The 19,522-nt window shown below is 52.9% G+C and overlaps 3 protein-coding genes across 4 annotated transcripts; 2 read left to right on the top strand and 1 right to left on the bottom strand.

Moving 5' to 3' along the window:
* Window positions 1-48: 48 nt before the first annotated feature.
* On the bottom strand, window positions 49-1,994 carry LOC131210068 (MORN repeat-containing protein 4 homolog). 2 transcript variants are annotated; one of them, XM_058203262.1, is made up of 4 exons: window positions 1,890-1,994; window positions 640-987; window positions 542-561; window positions 49-462 (listed from the first exon to the last, which is right to left on the bottom strand). In XM_058203262.1, exons 2-4 carry the CDS (start codon window positions 823-825, stop codon window positions 195-197), a joined length of 474 nt encoding a protein of 157 aa, XP_058059245.1. In that variant the 5' UTR covers window positions 826-987; window positions 1,890-1,994; the 3' UTR covers window positions 49-194. The 2 variants fall into 2 exon arrangements, with proteins under 2 accessions (XP_058059245.1, XP_058059246.1); XM_058203263.1 differs by lacking the exon at window positions 1,890-1,994 and adding an exon at window positions 1,669-1,820.
* A 3,559-nt stretch (window positions 1,995-5,553) lies between these two features.
* On the top strand, window positions 5,554-7,953 carry LOC131209351 (uncharacterized). The gene is made up of 3 exons (XM_058202404.1): window positions 5,554-5,670; window positions 6,458-7,057; window positions 7,139-7,953. Exons 1-3 carry the CDS (start codon window positions 5,602-5,604, stop codon window positions 7,898-7,900), a joined length of 1,431 nt encoding a protein of 476 aa, XP_058058387.1. The 5' UTR covers window positions 5,554-5,601; the 3' UTR covers window positions 7,901-7,953.
* A 467-nt stretch (window positions 7,954-8,420) lies between these two features.
* LOC131207067 (homeobox protein goosecoid) lies at window positions 8,421-10,801 on the top strand. Its single transcript, XM_058199675.1, has 3 exons — window positions 8,421-8,883; window positions 8,972-9,252; window positions 10,553-10,801. Exons 1-3 carry the CDS (start codon window positions 8,421-8,423, stop codon window positions 10,799-10,801), a joined length of 993 nt encoding a protein of 330 aa, XP_058055658.1.
* The last annotated feature ends 8,721 nt before the right edge of the window (window positions 10,802-19,522 follow it).

Raw genomic sequence — 19,522 nt, 5'->3', positions numbered from 1 at the left:
GTTTGTGCGCTAATTGAGAAAATTGAAACACTTCCACCTTGTTTTTTGGGGGATAATTTTTATCCACGAAACCTAACACGTGGCTAAAAAGTTGTTCAAAAAATGTGAACGACCGCTACTAACCGCAAAAAATAACGATTCAACAAAACCAACTTGTCTAAACTTAATGCTAATGCGCCCTCGTAGAAGCCTCCTCAGTTACCCTGATCGCACTGGGCTCGCGCCATGAGGGCCACCTTCTGCGCCCGGCTGATCACGTCCGGACATCGCTTCTTGCGCACCAGCCGACAGTCCTGGAAGAAGCCTTCGTTGCGCGGGAATCCGTGGCTCTGGTCGCTGAACGTCACCAGTCCGAGTCCCCAGATGCGGCCTCCACGGAACTCGCCCTCGTACTTCATGCCGTCCGCTCGCCAAAACACTCCGTGACCGTGGAACCACCCCTGCATGAATTCGCCCTCGTACCTACAAAGGATGCATACCGATCGAATGACAACCTACAACCCATTCTCGCCTATTATCCTGTTAACGCCTGTTCGCTTACTTGGCACCGTCCGGAAAGCACTACAAACGGTACAATAACAAGGGTACGCAGGGTTAATATGGATGGGTTCTTGGCCTCGCCTCATACCAGTGTCCTACCATTACGCCCAAGCCGGAGCACACGCCGTTGCTGAACGCTCCATCGTACCGGGTGCCGTCCGAAAACATCATCGAGCCCATACCGTGCTTCTGGCCGCGTTGGTTCCAGTCACCGATGTAGCGTGTGCCATCGTCGTACCGATAGCCGCCACACTTGACCACTCCGGTTTGAAGGCTCTCCATCATGGTGCGCGCTATCGACAAACCCTCCGATTGCCCGACGTTCCAGCTGGGACTGAACTGCTTCCAAACACCAAAGTCAGTCCGAGACCGAGAGTTTGCTGTTCACTACGCCACAAATCCGATTTACAGAACCGTGCGAGTGTAACGAGCGCTTTGAACGTTTTCCTAAGGGTGGGACAGTGGCAAATCCGATTAGTATCCGATCAATATATTTGTGACTACTCCATACAAGTACGCCCTCAATGTACACCATTTTTTGCGGATTGCAACGCAACAATCGGGCTGGTGTAAAACGATCGTTCGCGATAATTGAATTATGAAACATTTTCCAAACACACTCAAAATGTCTCTATTTTACAGCTGGTTGCTGTGGCCAATAAAATGGAAACCACTATGGCGGAGGGAAGACTCGGGACGATTGGGCCATTTTATTACTCGCGTTGACGGCGTTACGTGAGAAGTGGGACAGAGCGGGTCCCAAGTTTTAAACTTGCCACACAATAGCCAGATACTACTATTTTCATTCGTCGATTCCTCTTTCAGCCATCAGACCAACAGACGTCCCATCAATTCGATGCGTATGACGTCGATCGATACACTTTTGGAGTGGCGCGGAGTGTTGCACTTGATTCCTAACCTCCAACATGAACCTCAAATCACCGTACGCCACTAATCCACGCTGCACTTATCGAACACTTCCGAGCGACTGTTTTTTAAACAGCATGTACCGGCTAATGCTTTAATTACGCTTCTTGCTCCAACCACTCGCTGGCAACCTTCGTGGCCAAGCTTCGTCGCTTTTCTTCCACCGTCCGCCAATAAAAACATAACACAACAGCGACTCACAGCGATTAAAATTTCACTTTCGTTCCGACAACGAGAGACAACTATTCCAACGGGCTTCGAAGCCGCGCCATACTTGGGGGGTCCGGTGGTCACTATTCGAGTTTTTTTTCCCTCTTCCAACGTTTCTCAGCCGTCCACTGAAACATCAAGTTGAGGCACATTATGCTTGCGAACAAAAAAGGTTGACCGATGTTGAGAGACACACCACTTCGCCGGCGTACCTGCGTAACGCTACCGGAGAAGAGCAGCCCCCCCGGGGATATACGATAGCACACCCCGCGATGCACCTGGGACCCGCGGCGACGGTGATGTTGCCTCGTGCACGTTACCGTAGCGAGTGATGGACGTCCGCTTTGGAAGCTCCGGACATCGAGCCGACTTCGGTTTGGCGTCCCCACCCGCCAGCGGTCTTGGGGAGGGAAAAACTGGCCGTAGTTGGTATATGTGGTTAAGGAAAAAGTGGTAGGAAAATCAATTTGTAGTGACGAAAGCTGGGACACAGCTGTCCGTTTAGTCGGTGCCTAGCCGGCAATGTCGGACAAAGTAGCGAAAAACGGTTTATTAACAAGCGATTGATGGCGGAATCGTTTCGATGTCTGTCCTCAACAGTTTGATATACCAAATGTGAAATGTGGGTCTCTTGGGCAAGTAATGTGGTAAAAAAATACATTTACGTTGTCCGTCGTTAACCACGTGCTCCACCGGCCACGTGTTAGATTATTCCGTTTAGTGCTTTTGTGTTTCTATCACACCAGCCTTTTTACGATCATTTCGGCCCACACAAGTTTTCGCTAGTTCATCATTCGCTAGCTTTCTCCCGCTCTGGTGGTGCAGAAATGCAGCTGAGCGCGGTGGCACAGATAACCACGCAGAATCCACGCAGCCTTACTCATCTCTGCTGCGTGGCGCATAGCGCTACAGAATTCGATTAGCGTCCCGTTGGCGTTGTGCATTGCTAGTCGCAAGCGCAGCGCTCTGCAACGCTGCTCATCGCTGATCATGATATCGATCGTGAATCGGGTGTACTGTAATTCACGCGCGGTGATTCTGCCGGCTTTCCATTTCCGACGTTTCACTCTCGCAGTGCTTCCGTTTTAGCGCCGGGCCGGGTTGCCATCAGCCACGCTTGTTGGCTGGTTGGTGGTGCCCTTAATGCGAGAATATTGGCGAAGCGAAGGCGTTCCGCCGGATGCGCGATGAGATGCTCGATGATACAACGCGCGCAAGGGGGGCGGCGCGATTACAGCACCGCCACGCGTGTGTAACACGTTCCGTGTGCGCACCGTACTCCCCGACACGCAACGATGGGCGCCTCAAGACGCGCGCCGGCCCAAAACTGGTACACCCCATCGTCAGACGAACTGCACAAAGCAAAACAAATCATTAACCGAGCCGAAAAGAGGCGCCGAACGCTGGAGGTTGAATGGCACCGGTGGTGGAAATGTAGGAAGTGGTTTGTGGGCTCCCCACGCGCTACGCTGGTCATCGCGGAGCATAAGCTAATCAGCTGTTACACCAGCCCACCGTACCGACGGACACCCAGGCCGTGCCACGATTCGCGGGGCAATAAATGCAAAGCATGGTGGTTCCGGAATGGCCGCTTTGTGGACGCTTTGGATGCATAGCCGTTGATGATGGATTTGCTACCACCTACAAACATTTTAAAAACTTATCAAATTACGACACCCTAGTGCGGCCCCCGAAAGGGGTTATGAGTTAGTGCAGCCTAACATGTTCGGTTGGAACGGTGATGAAAGTGAAACCATGGCGGCGCCGAGGCTTTCCGCGGAACCGAAGGCGGACGGAAGCGAGCGGCCCTTTCCGGTTGCTTGAGTAGCGCGGACGGCACCGGAGAAGTGGTGTGGTCTTCCGTTCCACTCCACACGACTTCACAGTAGGAGTAGCCAAATTAAATCATTCGCCAAAACGACTGTGCACATGCACATAAATTCGAATCGACGGGCCTGGCCGGGGTGCAATGGTGGCCGGATTGAGGCGGGTGGGGATGACAGAGGGAGATTGTTACGTCGTTTTTCGGGTGGCCAGCGTAATGCTCCGGGCGAGATTATGTTGGCGCAATAAGTAACTGCGTGGTTCAGTAACATCAGCAAGATCAGCTGAGGGACAAAATGGATGATTTGGGAAAAACGGGGTGTGATAAAACACCCCCGGAGTGAAATGGAGTGAAAGCAACAGTGAAAAATGTAACACAACTTCGGCAATTTAAAATACCTAAACTAAACTAAACTAAACTAAACACTAAACTAATTAGAGAATCAAGAATTCAAAACTCAACACTGAATATTAATTCAAAAATAGAACGATTTCTTAGAAAATCGTATGCATTTGGTTTAGTTTGCCATTATAAAGTATGAATTCTAGTTGAATTATTTCTGCTGAACATTCTACTGGATGATTAAAAAAAGTTTCAAAAACAAAACGAGGTGAAATGTTACTGATAGAAAATTAATAGTAATTTTTTTTTTAAATAGTAGTTATTCAGCAATTTACATTAAAAAAAGGCGGACCTGCTCCAGTTCCCAGAAGTACTTGTCAAAATTGCATGTAAATGACGGTAAACCGGAAACGATCGGGAACAGTTTGGCTTTAATATGCATACCGCAAGATGGTTGAATCATTTGGGTTGTGGTTGACTTTGGGGCCAGACTCTTTGTTCGTACACGGATGTTCGACAAGGAGTGGTCGACTGTAAATCGGGGAAAGGAAAGATATTTTAAAAGCAAATGGAAGTTTTCTTCTCGGTCAGTTGATTCGTAATACATTCGCATTATTAATCAATGTATTAGTAATTTTTTGACCTTAAGCTAAATTAGTTTCGATAGCGATGCACTAAACATTTTGAACAGTCTTTGCTAATATGACAAACTTTTACCGTTTTATTTTATGTACTTCGAGATGACATTTCCCCCGCTGGACCTTTCAGTGTTGGATCGTCACGGACGTTACCCGAATGATGCTGGGGGGCCTTTGTGGCAAAAGACTTTGTTCGTTCAATTCAGTTCATCTTTGCTTACTTTGCCAACTCCATATTTTCTTAGCTCGGATCGCCACGTTTTACGCTGATCCGCCCCTGAATTTCTGGGTCGTGTTTATTTACACTGTCCGGCGTCGTTACGGGGGGAGGTCAATTATACTTTTGCGGGGCCCAAATTAAATGCACTTTAATTCGTGGTAATAAATAGTCTGCTGCCGTCGATTGTGTCCCGGAATCGACCCTGGCCGGATCGTTTGGGACGTATGCAAAAAACGCACCCCGAACTCCATTTCTAGAAGATACCATTTTTCATGGTTTCCAATTCTCCATTGGTCTGTTTATTGTCGCTAAACTGCATCGAGAGTTCCAGCGTAAACAAATGCCTTCGCAGAATTTCGTATGGCATCCGTGCCGGAAATCTCGGTGTGCTCTCGATGAAATGCTTTCGAATATAGTGATCACGAAGCGGTTCCTAACAGCCCAGCTCCACATGGGCCATCTTGAGCATCGTTGTCGTCGCCAGCGATCATCAGAACGGCAGTACACAAAGTATGTTTGATAAATTGCATTCAGTTTTCTGTGAGGCACGTGACGACATGACGAGAGCTTCACACAACAGTCACCCTATGATCGTCTGATCGAACAGGGTACGATCGGTCGCGTGCTCTATCGTCGTCGTCGTCACGAAGCCGTACGCAAAGCAGCAGCCGAACCGAAGCAGCAACTGCACTCTGATGCAATGTCGCGCGCGATATTCTTAACATTGCGCCTGACTTTCAATGTTCGTTGGCTCCGTTCCCGGTTCTGTTGTTTCGCGCCCTGCTGACGCGGACGCGACGCCCAAAAATAAGCACCCCGGAACCCGTCGGGCGCAGTGGCCGGCAGCAGTCTTCAGCAAACAGCTGATCGATCAGTCGAACGCCGAAAGTGCGATTAGAATGTTGTACCAGCGAAAGCACTCGCGCCGGGCGACGCCAAGCACCCACCAGCGACGTAAACAGTGGAAGGTAATAAATTGCTGCCGATGGGCGATAAATTGTTAAAAAGGCCCCATTAACCAGTCACCCGTCTCCGAACGGGTGCGCAGGTGTAAACACGTGCTCCGGGCGCGCGGGCCGTTACTAAACCCAAAGCGGGAGATTCGAATCCGCCCGGTGCCCTGGTGAACAAAGCGCCGGACCATGTGCCGGAATTTGATTGAAGTGTAAGCAACCTGTTTACTCTCGCGCGGATTGTACTGATTTGCAGCGCAATCGAAAGTGTTTGTTTCGGTGCCAAACGAGCGGAGCAGTTACGAAATCAGCCCGGGCGGCGGACTGTGAAATGCGGAACGCCAACGCGCTTAGTTCGCGACATCGAGCAACAATCTCTGATGCAGACGCAGGGTCCTGACGGTTTTGCTGTGGTTCGGTCGGGGAGTAGAATCTCCACAATCCGCGTTCAGTCTCGCGCTCACGTGTCACGGTACCCTTTCGATTCCGTTTGGGCCACGTGATGCCAGCCCTCGTGCTCCGTGTGTTTCCGCGCATTTTCACGTGACGTCGTCCTCGATCGTCCAAAACCTAATTTTAGCTTCCACGGAACAAAGAGCAAAGTTACTACTCTTTCCGATTCCCTGGTTGGTGGTGTGCCAAAAGGGGTGTCACTTTTCTTCGATTCTTCGGTGGCCTTTAGTAGCGTTCTACTTGCCAGGGGTTCCATTCTCGTTCCCGTTTAGTTTACCGAAACCCGACCGAGAGGAGTCAACGGAGTTGCCACTTGAATTAACCGTTTGGTGTGCATTAACCTCTGCAGTCGCCCTACAGGATCGACGTCGAGCATGATGAGCGGCAGTACTTCATTCTGCCGATCCACAACAAGAACCGCTGGTACCGGGCGTGCAACCGGCAGATCAACCGGGAGTGGAAACGCATCCGCCGCGACCGGCTGCGGACGCTCGAGCGGAGCGAGACGCTCCCGTCGAGCCTGATGCTGTGCAGCGGGTCGAACCCGCGCGTCCAGGTCCTGGCCCTGTGCTCCATCTCGCGCATTCCGTCCTGCGCCCAGCGGTGCCTGCTGGAGGTGATCGCGACGCAGGACCACCTGTACTACCTCAACATCGAGCACATTTTCGTGGCGCTCCGGGACCAGCACGTGTTCCGCGGCCGCTTCCGGTACACGTTCACGCGGGCCCCCGAGTATGGTGCGATCCTGGAGCGGTCCGGGCGGCGCGGCGTGCCCAAGTTTGTGACCTCGAGCGACCCGCAGAGCTGGATCGTGCAGCGGTACGAGTCGTCGGAGGAGGACCTGTATAATCAGCGCCAGAACTGCTACTACTATTACTACTACAACGAGGAGGAAGACGACGACACCTACCAGGAGTACTACACGTACAAGAAGCGCATCGCTTACGAGGTACGTCCGCGGGTCCTCCCCGGCCGTTGAGAGGAACATTTAACGCATCAACTGTTGGTTTTCTTTCTCTCTCTCTCTCAGGGACCACCGCCTCCGACCTCGGACGAACCGTACCAGGTGGTACCGATCCATCGGTACCCGGAGCTGAAGGAACAGTGCGTGCGGCTGATCAACGCCGAGTGGCCCCGCTCGAGGATGGCGCGCTTCTGGAGCTTCGAAACGTCCAGCGACACACTGCCGATCACGTTCGTGCTGACGCAGCTCATCGGTGGCGGCACGGTCGTGCTGGGCCACGCCAAGGTGTCGCCGGTCCCGGCGGATGATAACGCGGCCTACGTCGAGTCGGTGGTAGTGGACTACCGGTACCGGGGTCGGGGCATCGGAACGCACCTGATGGGCGAGCTGGAGCAGTACTGCAAGAGCGTGATGGGCATTAACCACATGTACATCGCGACCGACGGTCAGGAGGTGTTCTACGCCAAGCTGGGCTACATCTTCTGCAAGGCCATCAACATCTTCGGCACACGCTCAACGCGGAACACGGTCAGCAAGAAGCACTGGATGCGAAAGGTGCTCTCCGACTGGGAACCGTACGGGCCGACCACGACGGACCCAACGGACGGCCAGGATCACCAGCCGGGGGAGTCTACCACGCCGGAGTCGCCGTCACCGCCACCACCACCGACGTCGCTGCTGGGCGTTGTGGTCGGCAAACCGCAGGAGAAGCTGTGCGTGAACCAGCTCATCTGGAACATTCGGAACATCGTGTACAATCAGACCAACGTGACGTTCCGGGCCCCGAAGCCCGTCTGTGATTTGTTGATCCAGATGCACGCCATCTGACAGCGGGCCGCCCTGCTGCGTTTCCTGCAAAGATCAATTACATTACTTTCGGATCTAACGTAATCGGGGGGCTCGGTCGTGTGTTTGCTTTACTCGAAAGAAACCGCAACAAAATCTGGGTCCGTCACAATGCACCGCCTGTGTGTACGGCGAAATCCTGGCACGTGCCTAGTTAATCCAACCGCTCACCGGTTTCGCCCGCTCGGTTCGCCCGATTCGCCCGCTGTCAAAGGCTGCGCTGGCGTTTCAAATAATCAAACCCTCGACGGGCCGCCGACCGATGGCCGAAAGAAAGCGGTAGGATTAAAGCACCGTTCGGAGGCAGTAAAAAGTCCTGCCAAGTCCTGCGGCCGTGGCGTCCTCGGTTTTCTGGGGTCGTCCTGGCTCATTAATCACTCTGTCCGCGCGGATTCTGTCGGATTGCCTAAAGTGAAGAGTGAACGGTTGGTCCGGCACGTGGAACCTTCCGGTGTGTTCCGGTGGGATCAGCTTTGGGCGCGCTCAGCCTCCGCTTCGGGCGATGTTTGGCAACGAGCGGCTGAACGGGAACGGTGGCACCACCGCCACCGGCGGTGGTGGTGGGACGAAGGCGTACCAGGAAGCGGTGGCCAAGGCACTGGAGGCCCACGGTGAGACGGCCGGCGATGAGACGAACCTCGGGAACGGTCCCGCCCGACCCGCGTTCGCGTCCGTCTTCACGATCGAGAGCATCCTTGGCCTCGGTGGCGGTGGCGGCGGTGTCAGTGGCCCCGTCAACCATCGGGGGGATGCTATCGGAGGGCCGGGTTCGCTGAACCCGGCCGATAAGCTGTTGTCGCCCGTTCCGCAACGACTGGACGGTGGAGTCGGTGGCGGAGGCTACGAGGTGGAGCACACGAAGCAGAGCCTCTCGAGCTACTTCCGGTGTGCCGGGGCGAGTGGTCTGCACCTGCCACCGGCGGTCTCGGAGGCCAGCAGTATGCTTCCCGCAAACCTGCTCGGCAGTAAGTAGTGGGTGTGGGTGGGTCAGGCACCGATACGGTCACGTGATACGATGTTGTTTTCCCTTCCCCCGGAACCTCGGTTCCCCAGTAGCGTATCCGTCGTCCTGCCACGGCTATCTGCAGCCGGACCTGTTCGCGGCCCACCTCCACCAGCAGGTGGGGCTGGTCGCGTGTAACGGCAACTTCCGGCCACGCTATCCCTTCCTGAACGCGGACTCGCACATCAAGCGGAAACGGCGGCACCGGACGATCTTCACCGAGGAGCAGCTCGAGCAGCTGGAGGCCACCTTCGACAAGACCCACTACCCGGACGTGCTGCTGCGGGAAAAGTTGGCCATCAAGGTGGACCTGAAGGAGGAGCGTGTGGAGGTGAGTCAAGGCTGCCCGAAAGTTTCCCTCCCCTCCCAGGAGGTATTTCACGAAGCACTGGGCAAGTTCCGATTCATTATCCGGCGTAAAGTCCGGGGAAGCCACCAACCGGCGTAGAACAATGGAGCAGTCTTCATTTGCTGGCCAGCCAGTTGGTCAGCCACCGAGACCGAAGTTTGCGGTCTACGGAACATTTTCTCCGGCCCATTGCTGGATGCAGCCAAAGTTTGCCACGGAAAAACTCACAAAAACCAAACACAGATTCTTTTTAGTTCAGGAAGAATTCCGATAGGCACCAATGTTATCATGTTATCTGCGGATCATCGTATCTTCGGCAAACTTGTCGGCGAAGTATTATCCCACATCCGGAAGACCCAGTATCTTTCAATCCGGGGAGAAGTTCCGGATGAAAAAGTAGTAGTAGGCCGTTTTTTGTAGGTACAATTTGATGTAAAATCATTGATTCTTCGAACTTGAAGCTAGAGAATTATTGACTGCTTTGACCGATTGAACGTACCAAGTAACAAATTTTTTTGGCATAGTTTTCAGCTTTTTAGTCTCAAAATTGACAGCTTTTTAGTTAGCTTACCTGACCCTGGCCTAAAGCTATGGAAAATTTAAAACCAGGAAGCAGGCTCTGCCATATCTGACGTTTTCTTTCTTCTTACTGTTTTATGCTTCAAAAACTTTTTAAACAAACTTTTCAAACATAAGAGTGGGACATTTTCATTGTTTTGGACATCACATTGAAGGATCACATTGAGGCATAGTCCATTGATTGATAGTCCAGGCACACTGATGGATAGTCTAAGCTTCGGTTGAAAGTGATCCTTTCGCTCTCCGGCCGGATTGTGATGGCGGATCAACAGTAAAACGATCGAGGACGTCCTTTGCGAATGCAATTAAATTGATTTCAATTCTATAAACGAATTTTACACATCTTCTTACAATGGGCAAACGTCAACTGGCATTGGTTGCTAGATTAAAGAGACCAACATAAAAGTCTGCTTACTGTGGCCCTGTTGTTAGTAGGCCTGAGCCTTTCTAGAATAATATATTAATTACCTTCAAAACAGACCGATTGAGGCCTTCCAATAGGCCAATGGCAGATACATTACAAAGCATCGTTAGAATCTTAGTGTCGTACTGTCTGCCGACCACAAGATGGCCTCGGCTCGGTGTTGAATCGAAATAGATTAATTAGCCCTTCAGAACCGTCCGTTCGGTAGGGCCAATTTCCTTACCGCAAACTGTTGACCGACGACGTCGCTCCTTTCGCTTTCCCGCTCTCCCGTTGCAGGTGTGGTTCAAAAACCGGCGCGCCAAGTGGCGAAAGCAGAAACGCGAGGAGCAGGAGCAGTTCTCGAACTACGAGATCAACAATAAAATTAGGAAACTTATCAACATTCCGGTGGCGGCCCAGGAAAAGCTTCGGCAGCTGCAGGCGACGGGCATGTTTGCGAAGGACAGCAAAGGGCTGCTGGCGAGCCCGAAGTGCGACGAGTTGAGCAACAGCAATAGTGACGCCTCGGACGTGGAGGTCGTATGATAAGCTTCCCCCGGTTCCCCGCCGGACCTTCCCTGGGTCACGCACAAAGCCAGGCCATGCGCCCTCGGGCACACTACTAGTGTATATTCATGCATCGGTGTTTAGTGTTTGTTTGCCTGCGTGGGGCGATATAGATGGCCACGGCTGGACAGCACACGAGCAACGGGCCACGAAGGCAGAAGGACCCCGTCACAGTCCGTCACAGGCTCTTGTTTTGTTATCGTAAGATTTGTGTCGCTGCGCGGCGAAGCTGTAGCTCTATTTAAGCTAAGGGTTAGCAATAGCCATTTGGCCCCTATTTGCGTCGTCGCTGCAGCCACACTGGGGGTTAACTTGGCCGCACTAAACTGATCACCCAAACGAGGAACAACGAGCATCCGGCACCCACCAAGCACACCAAGCAATGTTGGATGTTGGTGTTTAATTATCGACCCCGTTCGGCTGGCTGATGGGGGTGATGATGGCCGCTCCGCGGATCCCACGAAGACCGTACAAGTCCATTTCCACTCGGGAGCCCATAAAATTATCAAACGTATAATAAATTACAGTAAGAACGGGCACTTTCAGCACTTTGGAGCACCGGCACGGGCGACGCATTACGCTGCGGCTGACATCATCGCGCGGCTCGGCCCGGTCCGGCGTCAGCGGCAGACCCCGGATCGTGAAGCGGATCGTGAATAAATTAAAAGTTTTTCGAGCCAGCGATACAACACACCCCGTGCAATATTTCTCGCCAAAATGCGCGAGGCGCCCCCCACCCCCACGTGGCAAGCAATGTAAGATAGGGCGGCGTGTGTGTCTGTTTGTGTGTGTGCGTGTATGTGTGTGAGTTATCGGTTTAGGATTTGTGTTGTTTGGCGGGTAGTTCCGCTTAGCACCGGGCAGGGATCGTAAGGAACGGAGGACGTGTCCGTCACCAGTAATATCTCTCTTACACTCTACGTATTGTGAACAACCCCCCATAAGTCATGATATAATAAACGCTATTCCATTACTGTACTAAACAAGTAAAAGCACCGAACAGAGCGTGGTTCATTTGTTCCGGGATTGAGGGAGTCATCGAAAGAAACCGGCCCACTCTATGCAAAGTCAAGCCGAACGATGTCCCAACGGCTTGTCGGCTCGGGTTCTGGGTCCCCCACCTGGGCGGTAGTTGACAAGCGGTTCGATAAATATTTAATGTCACCAACTCGCATGAGGATTGATTTTGAAAGCTTCCCTGAAAGCGGACCGTGCCTTGCGGCCGGCCGGTACTTCTTGCCCCCGGGGGCTGAAAAGCAAAGTGTCCGAAAGGCAAAGTGTTTCGGTTCTCGGTTCTCTCGGAGGCCCCCACCGGGGAATCGTCCTGATTACTTTGGCTAAGAGCGTGGTTCCGGGTGACTGGAGCGAGCTATCTTCCAGGGCCACTATCGTGCCGACGGGTGGCCAAAAATATGGCGTCCGGTCCCGCCGGCCATGGGCATTGCGGTGTCATAAAATGTGATTTATTCGCCATTTAGAATCGGTCTTTTTCGGTCTTTTCGACAAGTAATCTTCGCTATGATAAATACTGATGGGGTCTGACTTTATCCGTGAAGGACGGTGTGTTTGGAATCCTGTTCGGCGTATGACCTGGAACCTGGGTCACAGTGTTCTGTTTGCATCGTTAATGAAGGGCCAGGTCGTATGGGATCTATTGGTTCACTGCATGATTCGAACGGTATTTTTGATACTAGTTTGATATGCTCAACTTATGCTTAAATCTAGCTGTCAGAAGTCACCACCAAGCATTTGGTGCCGTAAAGTTCTTCAAACAAGAATCCCAACCGTTCCATCGCGTGATCTGCAAACGATTGGCTCTTACGCTATCTTAACTTCGCCGATGCCATTTTGGCCATCCAGCATTCCCAGTGTGGAATGCTTGACCAGGACCTTCAGCCCAAGAACGTCGTTTTCGCTTTCGTTGGAGTGTTTGAAGAATGCAGGTTTGCAAATTTGGTCACAGTTTCGTCCGAATTCGGAGAGTGTTTTTAAAATTGGCGGCTCGCCGACGAAGCCGACCCGAGTGATCTCTTACGCCATCGCTGGCCGGAAACGTAATCCACATTGCCTGGCTACCCTGCGAAATCCGTTTGATTGATGCCAATTTATCTGCTTGCCTAACGGATCGACGACATGCGTCCGTCGTCGGATCGGATTAATCGAACCGATATGATTGAACGGGCGGTCCATATGTTTTGGACTGCGAAACTAAGACCGTGGATCTTCGTGGGGAATGATGAAAAACAACCCGTACCCAAGCCGTAAACACGCGGCTGCTCAAGGCTGCTCGACCGTCCTGAAAGGGGGACAGACAGCCGAACTGGGGCGGAACTGGGGCGATGTTTTCTTTCTTTGCTATCCATTAAACTTCATCAAACAATCCTCTCGAGCCCGCCCCAGTCGTCGCTCGGCTTAGATCGGCTCGGCTTAGATGGTAACCGCAGGAAGGGAGCGAGTTCCTATGATCTCCAAATGAATCTCCCGATCCCGGGTTATGGTTTGTTTTAGTGCCCCGTTGCCCCCTTTATTCCCACGACCACCGTCCACACACCAGAGTAATAAGAAATTCACACCGCAACCCGGTGTCCATACGACGATTGGTCGTCGATTTGTCCGCAACTTCGGTTTGGGGCAAGTTGACATTTGGCCATATCCTTTGCGGCAGGCATCGGATTAGACAGTAACTGACAGCGATCTTGGCCTTGGCGTCTGGGGACCCCGTCCCGGTGCACCACTTACCGACCTGCCACTTGAACAGCAGCAGCAGTAGCAGCCCGGGTCACTCCGTGTTCCGGGCGCCGTTGAAAGGCCGACGTCGATGGCGGACTAAAAATAAAACCCCGAAACGATCTATTTGCCGGTGGCAAACAAACAAACTCGGCGATGCGATGCGACCGGAGCTGGACGCTGGGCTGGGCCTGGTCAAATATTACCTCATATTTGGCCGGATAGCCAGCCAGCCAGCCAGCCAGCCGGGAGCACCTCCACGCCACGGGGAAGCTCATCAATTTTGCGGTCGGTGAGACAGGGCCGGACCGTGAAACCGACCGCTGGGCCCGTGAGTGACCCGTGCTGGTCGAGATTCAGCATAGCAAGAGGGACAAGAGAGGGCCAGAAAAGAGTTGTTTTATACTCGGTTCTGGCACTCGACAACGAGCCAATCGGATGGAGTCGGTGTTCCGATTGATACTTTCCGCCCGGTATCGGTTTTTGTTCCCCAATCGTACTACTGTGAGAAACAAATGACGAGGCAATCGAGGTCGAGATGGACTTGAGGGAGAGCAACGACATCCAGCGAGGTGGCTGCGAAAAGCCCAAATCTTCTTATTTTCGCAACGTGCGGATTCCAATGGAAGAAGGCGTTTCCAGTATATCGCGGAAATCTGGGACCAATTCAACGAAAGGCTGGCGTACTGGCGATGTACTAAATCTGATGGGCAGCGAACAAAAGCAGCTTTAGAGGAATAAAAAAAATGGAAACATTTTGTTGGAACCGCAACCCAAGTCAAGTATTCCCGGTATTTGGGACCCACAGCAGTATACACGCATACGTTCCTGAGCTGAGCGAAAATTAAAATCCAAAAATGTGCTCACCCTCCCCCCCGTGGTCAGGACGCCACACAGGCCCCCCACCCGGCCAGAAGCATAATAAACATTACGCGAATCGAGATAGAGAGCTAAAACGGGCCATTCCGTTTGGCGTTGTTTGGCGCTTTCTTCTCCCCCGGTTTGTCTCCTCGCTGTCCTTTGTTGGAGAAAAACCAGAAATTGCAAAATGAGCATATTTCGAGGACCCGCGATCCGCGGAAAAATTCGCAACACATTAAAATCGGGCACCGTGAATCGCCTCGGTTGCTGAGCCGCCGGGCAGAGCGCAGAGTCCATTAATAATTTTCGGGGCACAGCGAATCGGGGAGGGATATTCGGCCCGCGGCTAGACGACGTCGATCGACCCGTCCGGATAGTTGCGGCCCTGTTCCTTGTGCGGTCTGGCCTGCAGGCTCAGACACACGCATGCACGCACGTGGTCACAGCGCAGCGAACGGAAGGATTCGTCGGCCCGTTCGGATTCTCCATTTGTGCGAAAACATTTCACTTGTATCCGTTTTTCCTCATTTTTTTCTGTGCGAGGGGGCTTTTTCCTTGTTGGAAAACTCGCCATTCTTATCGCGCTTAGCCGCGGGCTGTCTCGTGCCGTCCCTGTGCCCTGTGCGTGCGGACGAGAGATGATCGGGAGTCGGGTGGCCTCGAACACAAAGCCCGCGCGAAAGATATACGCCAAGGACCTTCCGTTGCGAGTTCCTTCGCACGCCGTTTGCTGTGAGTGGCCCGAAGCGCTGCAATTTTCCGTGAGTGACCCGAAGGTGCACTTCGTGCGTCGTTTTCCGTGAGGGGCCCGAAGCGGCACTCGCAGCAGCAGCCGCCGCACGCACGCAGCACGCACGCCGGCAGCAGCCAGCAGATCAGAAGCGCCGAAGCGCTGGCCACGACCGACGGGCGCGTACCATTACGGGTAATTGATAAATGTGATGAGTAAGTGTTTACAGACCTCGACGACGGAGGCCGAACCGAACCGGTCAGCTAATTAATTATCCGCGTGTCCGCGGCTGGAGGATTGGCCCCTTTCACCGCCGGCCGCAGGCTTGCCAGGTTTTGTGTGGAGCTTCTCAAATTCGCGACCGCCGTGCCGCGTTCCGTTGTTTACAAATCGTCAGCAGAGTCATCATCCTCCAGTGTGGCCTGCTCGCTGCTCAGTGTGGTTCCGGTCGTCGCGTGGTCCGCACGCGGCCACGACTCTACATCCTTCGCCCGCCATTGTTCGTGGTGTCAGACAACCCGTGATTCCGGTAAACACTTTCGGCGTGAAAAGGGAAAAAGTGGTCGACAGTTGAAAAAGTGGCGCAAAAACGTTAACACACCACACAGCAGGCGGAAGAAGCCGATTCGTGCGGGTCGCTCCCGCCGACACCGGTTCTTTCCGGGTCTGGTGACATCTGACGATGCAGATCTGGCCGAGAAGGCACATAAAATAGCAGCGGGAGGACCACAAAGCGGACAAGTCGAGAGGGTGGCAGTGTGTCAAGTGGGCCGCCAGGAGTCGGGGCACTGCGGACGACGGGACATCCAACCCATATACACAGATATACGCTGATTGCGCTGACGCGCTCCGGTCCTTGTGGCCGGTCGTTGTGAGAAAAAGTTTCCGACCATCCCGGGCCCGGGCCCGTTTCGCTCTGATTTGTTCCCGGGACCGGCCTGTCGGCTGGGCCTGTCGTACCGGAACCGGACGGACTGAAAGGATATTAGCCGTCTTTTGTGATCGGCGCGCCTCGCCTATCGCGTAATTGGAAGGACCTCGTCCCGGGGCTCGGGTTTTACTGCCAGCACCGGGTGCACTGCTGCACGGTCTGCGTGTGGGGGGATGTGTGTGGTGGGGGAGGGTGATCTAGTGAAATCACACGTCACGATGACGCGCGCGGCAACGCAACATGTGCCGCGCCGCGTATAATAGCCTTCCGCAGCGAGATGATGACGAGATGACGATAATATGATACTAAGCGAGCATTAGTGGCACCTTCCTCTTCCTCTCGCTTTTCTTCTGCCCCTGCACATCGTTCTTGGCCTTGATGCGAGCGGAAGATGATGCTGGGCCGAGCAGCAGCCAGACAGACGGACAGAAGAAACGAACAGTGCGGAACGCAAATGGATGTCAAATGTAAATGTGAATCGCCCGCGACGGGCGAACGGAAGTGAACAGCGGGCAGTGGAGGGTGGTGGTGGTGTTGCTGAGGCAGCGACCCGCAATAGGAAGCGCCTCGGTGCTGTCATTGTTGGTGACACATTTCACAGCAGCGCATTCCCCGGTTCAACCGGGGCCGGCTGCCGGGGCCGACCCTAATCGAGCATTAAATCAGGCGCCAACAAGCCGAGGCCAGCCAAGCCGGAGGGGCGGAAGTGCTGAGCTGAGCTGAGGTGTGGAAAGTGTAAGTAAACGTTTCGTCCTTCGTCTTCCGTCCTCTCTGTAGCTTCACCGCGCAGGATGGCCAGGTACGGCCACATTGTATCTGTCTCCGGTTCCGGTGATTTAAATGGGTGTAATCCTTCCCCAAAAGGATACACTCGAAGCTGGGTCCCAGGTCCGAGATCAAGAGGATTACGCTCCTTGAAGCTTACGGCTTGTGTCGGCTCGTGTGTAGGTCCCACAAATCCTGGGCCAAGGTCCGGCACGGTTGGCTAAATAAATGGTTGGCCGATTATTAAGTGGTTCCGGTGTGCCGCAAGCCGACTCCGGAGATCCGAGATCCGCAATGTGGTGCTCCCCGTAGCAGCCATAGGTGGTTGCGGAATAGTTGCGAAACTTTTCCGGCCAATCACCACAGAACCACTTGCGATGTACCGTGTTGGCAATCCGATTAATGGATCCGCTATGCTAATGAAGTGAAAATGTTGCATTTGATTGGTCTTGTTTGCGATTTCTCGGAAGTTCTCGAAAGATTGTAACTCGTGTAACTGCTGCGTCCTTCTTATTGTTTGAACATTTTATAACTGTCTCCTAGCTGACAAGGGATTATCTTAATCTTAATGGCCACTTTGGTAGTTGATCTTGCGTCTCTACGTAGTTGAAGTATCAACAGTTTATTAACGCAAGTATTGAATTATTTACCTCTTCCGGGGTACGCCGACGGCACACAAGACCTTCTTTAATATTTAATCCTACGCATTAGAATATCTGAAGACGTGGCACGAATTAATTTTCTAATAGATATCTTTCAGTCATTGGAAACATTGGAACCAAATCAAGTCGATGTTCGTAGTGGACCTCGATACCTCTCTACCTTCCGTTTTGTTTTTGAGATGGGACCGAACGCTAAAAGATTACTATCCGCTTCTCGGTGTTTCACAAACAAACCTCAACCCAAAATGTGCGATGAGATATTTAATTGGGTGTCAAAATGTCTTGTGTATTGGTGACATATTCCAACCGTGATATTGCCTGTTGCTGACAGATATTCCGCTTCGTTGTGATTTATTTGACGCTCATGTTGTTTTCGCAGGAAGCGTGCTCCGATAGCGAAGCGTTTTAGTTTTACCCCAAGGCTGGTTGACATTCGATTTGGCAGGAAAAATATTCATGCATTCATTAAAGAATTTTGATCAAAGCTGGCAATGATTTTTCGTGGACGAATCCTGTCGGTTGAGAATATGTTCACAGAGCGCAAAGCAAGCTGTGTTCTCAGAAGGAAAAGGAAATTTTCCGACCCGCCTAGTCTATGTCGTGTCCCAATTACGGGCTGCATAATGCGGCCACAGAAGAGCCGCGCTCCTTGCTAAATAGGTTTTTTCCTGTCAAAGGTTGCTTTGATCAGTTGTCAGCGATTGTGGTGACTTGTGTAACGTTCCTACCGAGTTCCATCCGGTAAGGCACCGCTGTCCGAACTACGAGCGTATGGACTCAGCTAATGAGTAAGTACACGTTCCAGCAGTGGAACGGTGGAATGGGATCGCTAATTAACCCGTCGAATGCCCGGTTACATCCTTCCAATGGGTCCTTTCAATTGATTGATCCAGCAGGCCGAACACCGAACCAATGGTTCCGTTTCGTCGCCTGAGCCGCGTCGCCCCAAGCTAATTGGATTCGTCTTCTCGATCGGCGTGTCCTCAACATCAGATCATCCGGAAGCGGTGTGGCAAACGAAATTAGATTGCTCCCCGTCCACGTAACGTACGTCTGGGAGCGCCTCCAGCCGTCAGCCGGGCCATAAGCCGCTTCCCAATTTTCCATTAACCGTGTCGCGGGCCGCGAGCTGATAAGACGCAACCGTAAGAACCTGCCGTCAACCTGGCTGGCCCGTACTCTATGGCCGAGAGCAAAATGGCGTCTTTCGGCGACGCTTGGTGTGTGAGTAAACTAAACTAAGTCAAACTAAGTCGTGAACCGAATCGATGCCAATCAATCATCGTCATCGGGTTTTTCGGGGCGGACAGATGCGTGTGGGGCTGCGGCTCCGGGATCGAGCTGCCACCGAACCACCTCGGTGACGTCAGGGCGATTTGTCTTCGACGTGCTCTGCCATCCCGGGACAGCTCGGCCACCGACAGATTCCTATTGCCTTTTTTCTATTCCATTAGATCGCATAAATTTTCATCCGAATGACAGCTGGCCGTCGTCTGGCGTGTGGTGTGGCCAATACCGTGGGCCAGGTCCAGGCTTGAGAGGCGCCTTCGCAAACCCGGCCTTATCGCTGGGCCGGACGTTGTGGCCGGGTCGGACGGCTCGGCCCTGCACGCGTCAAGAGGCTCACCCCTTCTTCGGACCCGTTTGACTTTTGATGGTCCGTGGCCTGGCCGATGTGAAGAGATATTGAATTGCTCCACGCAACACTTCCTTCTGCTGTATTGTTCCCTTCCTTCTCTCTCCTGTTCCCTCCGGCGTTTTATCGTTATTTTTTGTGCGCAAACTTTTCCGTACCCTGAAAGCAACAGCGTTGCAGGCCACCACCCCCTCCAAAATCGCCACTTCCGGTGGCGGCGGTCGGTCCGGCCCGGCCAATATGGCCAAAGTGGTCGTCACCGGCCAAAAAATAAAATTCGCCCGAGCCCCGAGAGCCCCGACCGGAAGGAAGGAGTGGCATTGTTTAGCTACCAGGGTCCTGCGGCGGCCGTCCTCACAAAATAGGCGATTCCGGTTGATTGAAGCGA

This window comes from Anopheles bellator, chromosome 2, assembly GCF_943735745.2.
Source record: "Anopheles bellator chromosome 2, idAnoBellAS_SP24_06.2, whole genome shotgun sequence".
Taxonomy (NCBI): Eukaryota; Metazoa; Arthropoda; class Insecta; order Diptera; family Culicidae; genus Anopheles; species Anopheles bellator.
The sequence above is the reverse complement of the archived record's forward strand: the minus strand, read 5'-3'. Positions and strand labels throughout refer to the sequence as shown.

Excerpts from the sequence above, each read along its gene's own strand:
- LOC131210068 (XM_058203262.1), bottom strand. The coding sequence starts at position 825 with ATGATGGAGAGCCTTCAAACCGGAGTGGTCAAGTGTGGCGGCTATCGG. Across the intron at positions 562-639 it reads GCTCCGGCTTGGGCGTAATG|TGCTTTCCGGACGGTGCCAA; the intron begins GTAGGACACTGG and ends TACCGTTTGTAG. Across the intron at positions 463-541 it reads TGCTTTCCGGACGGTGCCAA|GTACGAGGGCGAATTCATGC; the intron begins GTAAGCGAACAG and ends CATCCTTTGTAG.
- LOC131209351 (XM_058202404.1), top strand. The coding sequence starts at position 5,602 with ATGTTGTACCAGCGAAAGCACTCGCGCCGGGCGACGCCAAGCACCCAC. Across the intron at positions 5,671-6,457 it reads AGCGACGTAAACAGTGGAAG|TCGCCCTACAGGATCGACGT; the intron begins GTAATAAATTGC and ends TAACCTCTGCAG. Across the intron at positions 7,058-7,138 it reads AGAAGCGCATCGCTTACGAG|GGACCACCGCCTCCGACCTC; the intron begins GTACGTCCGCGG and ends TCTCTCTCTCAG.
- LOC131207067 (XM_058199675.1), top strand. The coding sequence starts at position 8,421 with ATGTTTGGCAACGAGCGGCTGAACGGGAACGGTGGCACCACCGCCACC. Across the intron at positions 8,884-8,971 it reads TCCCGCAAACCTGCTCGGCA|TAGCGTATCCGTCGTCCTGC; the intron begins GTAAGTAGTGGG and ends TCGGTTCCCCAG. Across the intron at positions 9,253-10,552 it reads TGAAGGAGGAGCGTGTGGAG|GTGTGGTTCAAAAACCGGCG; the intron begins GTGAGTCAAGGC and ends CTCCCGTTGCAG.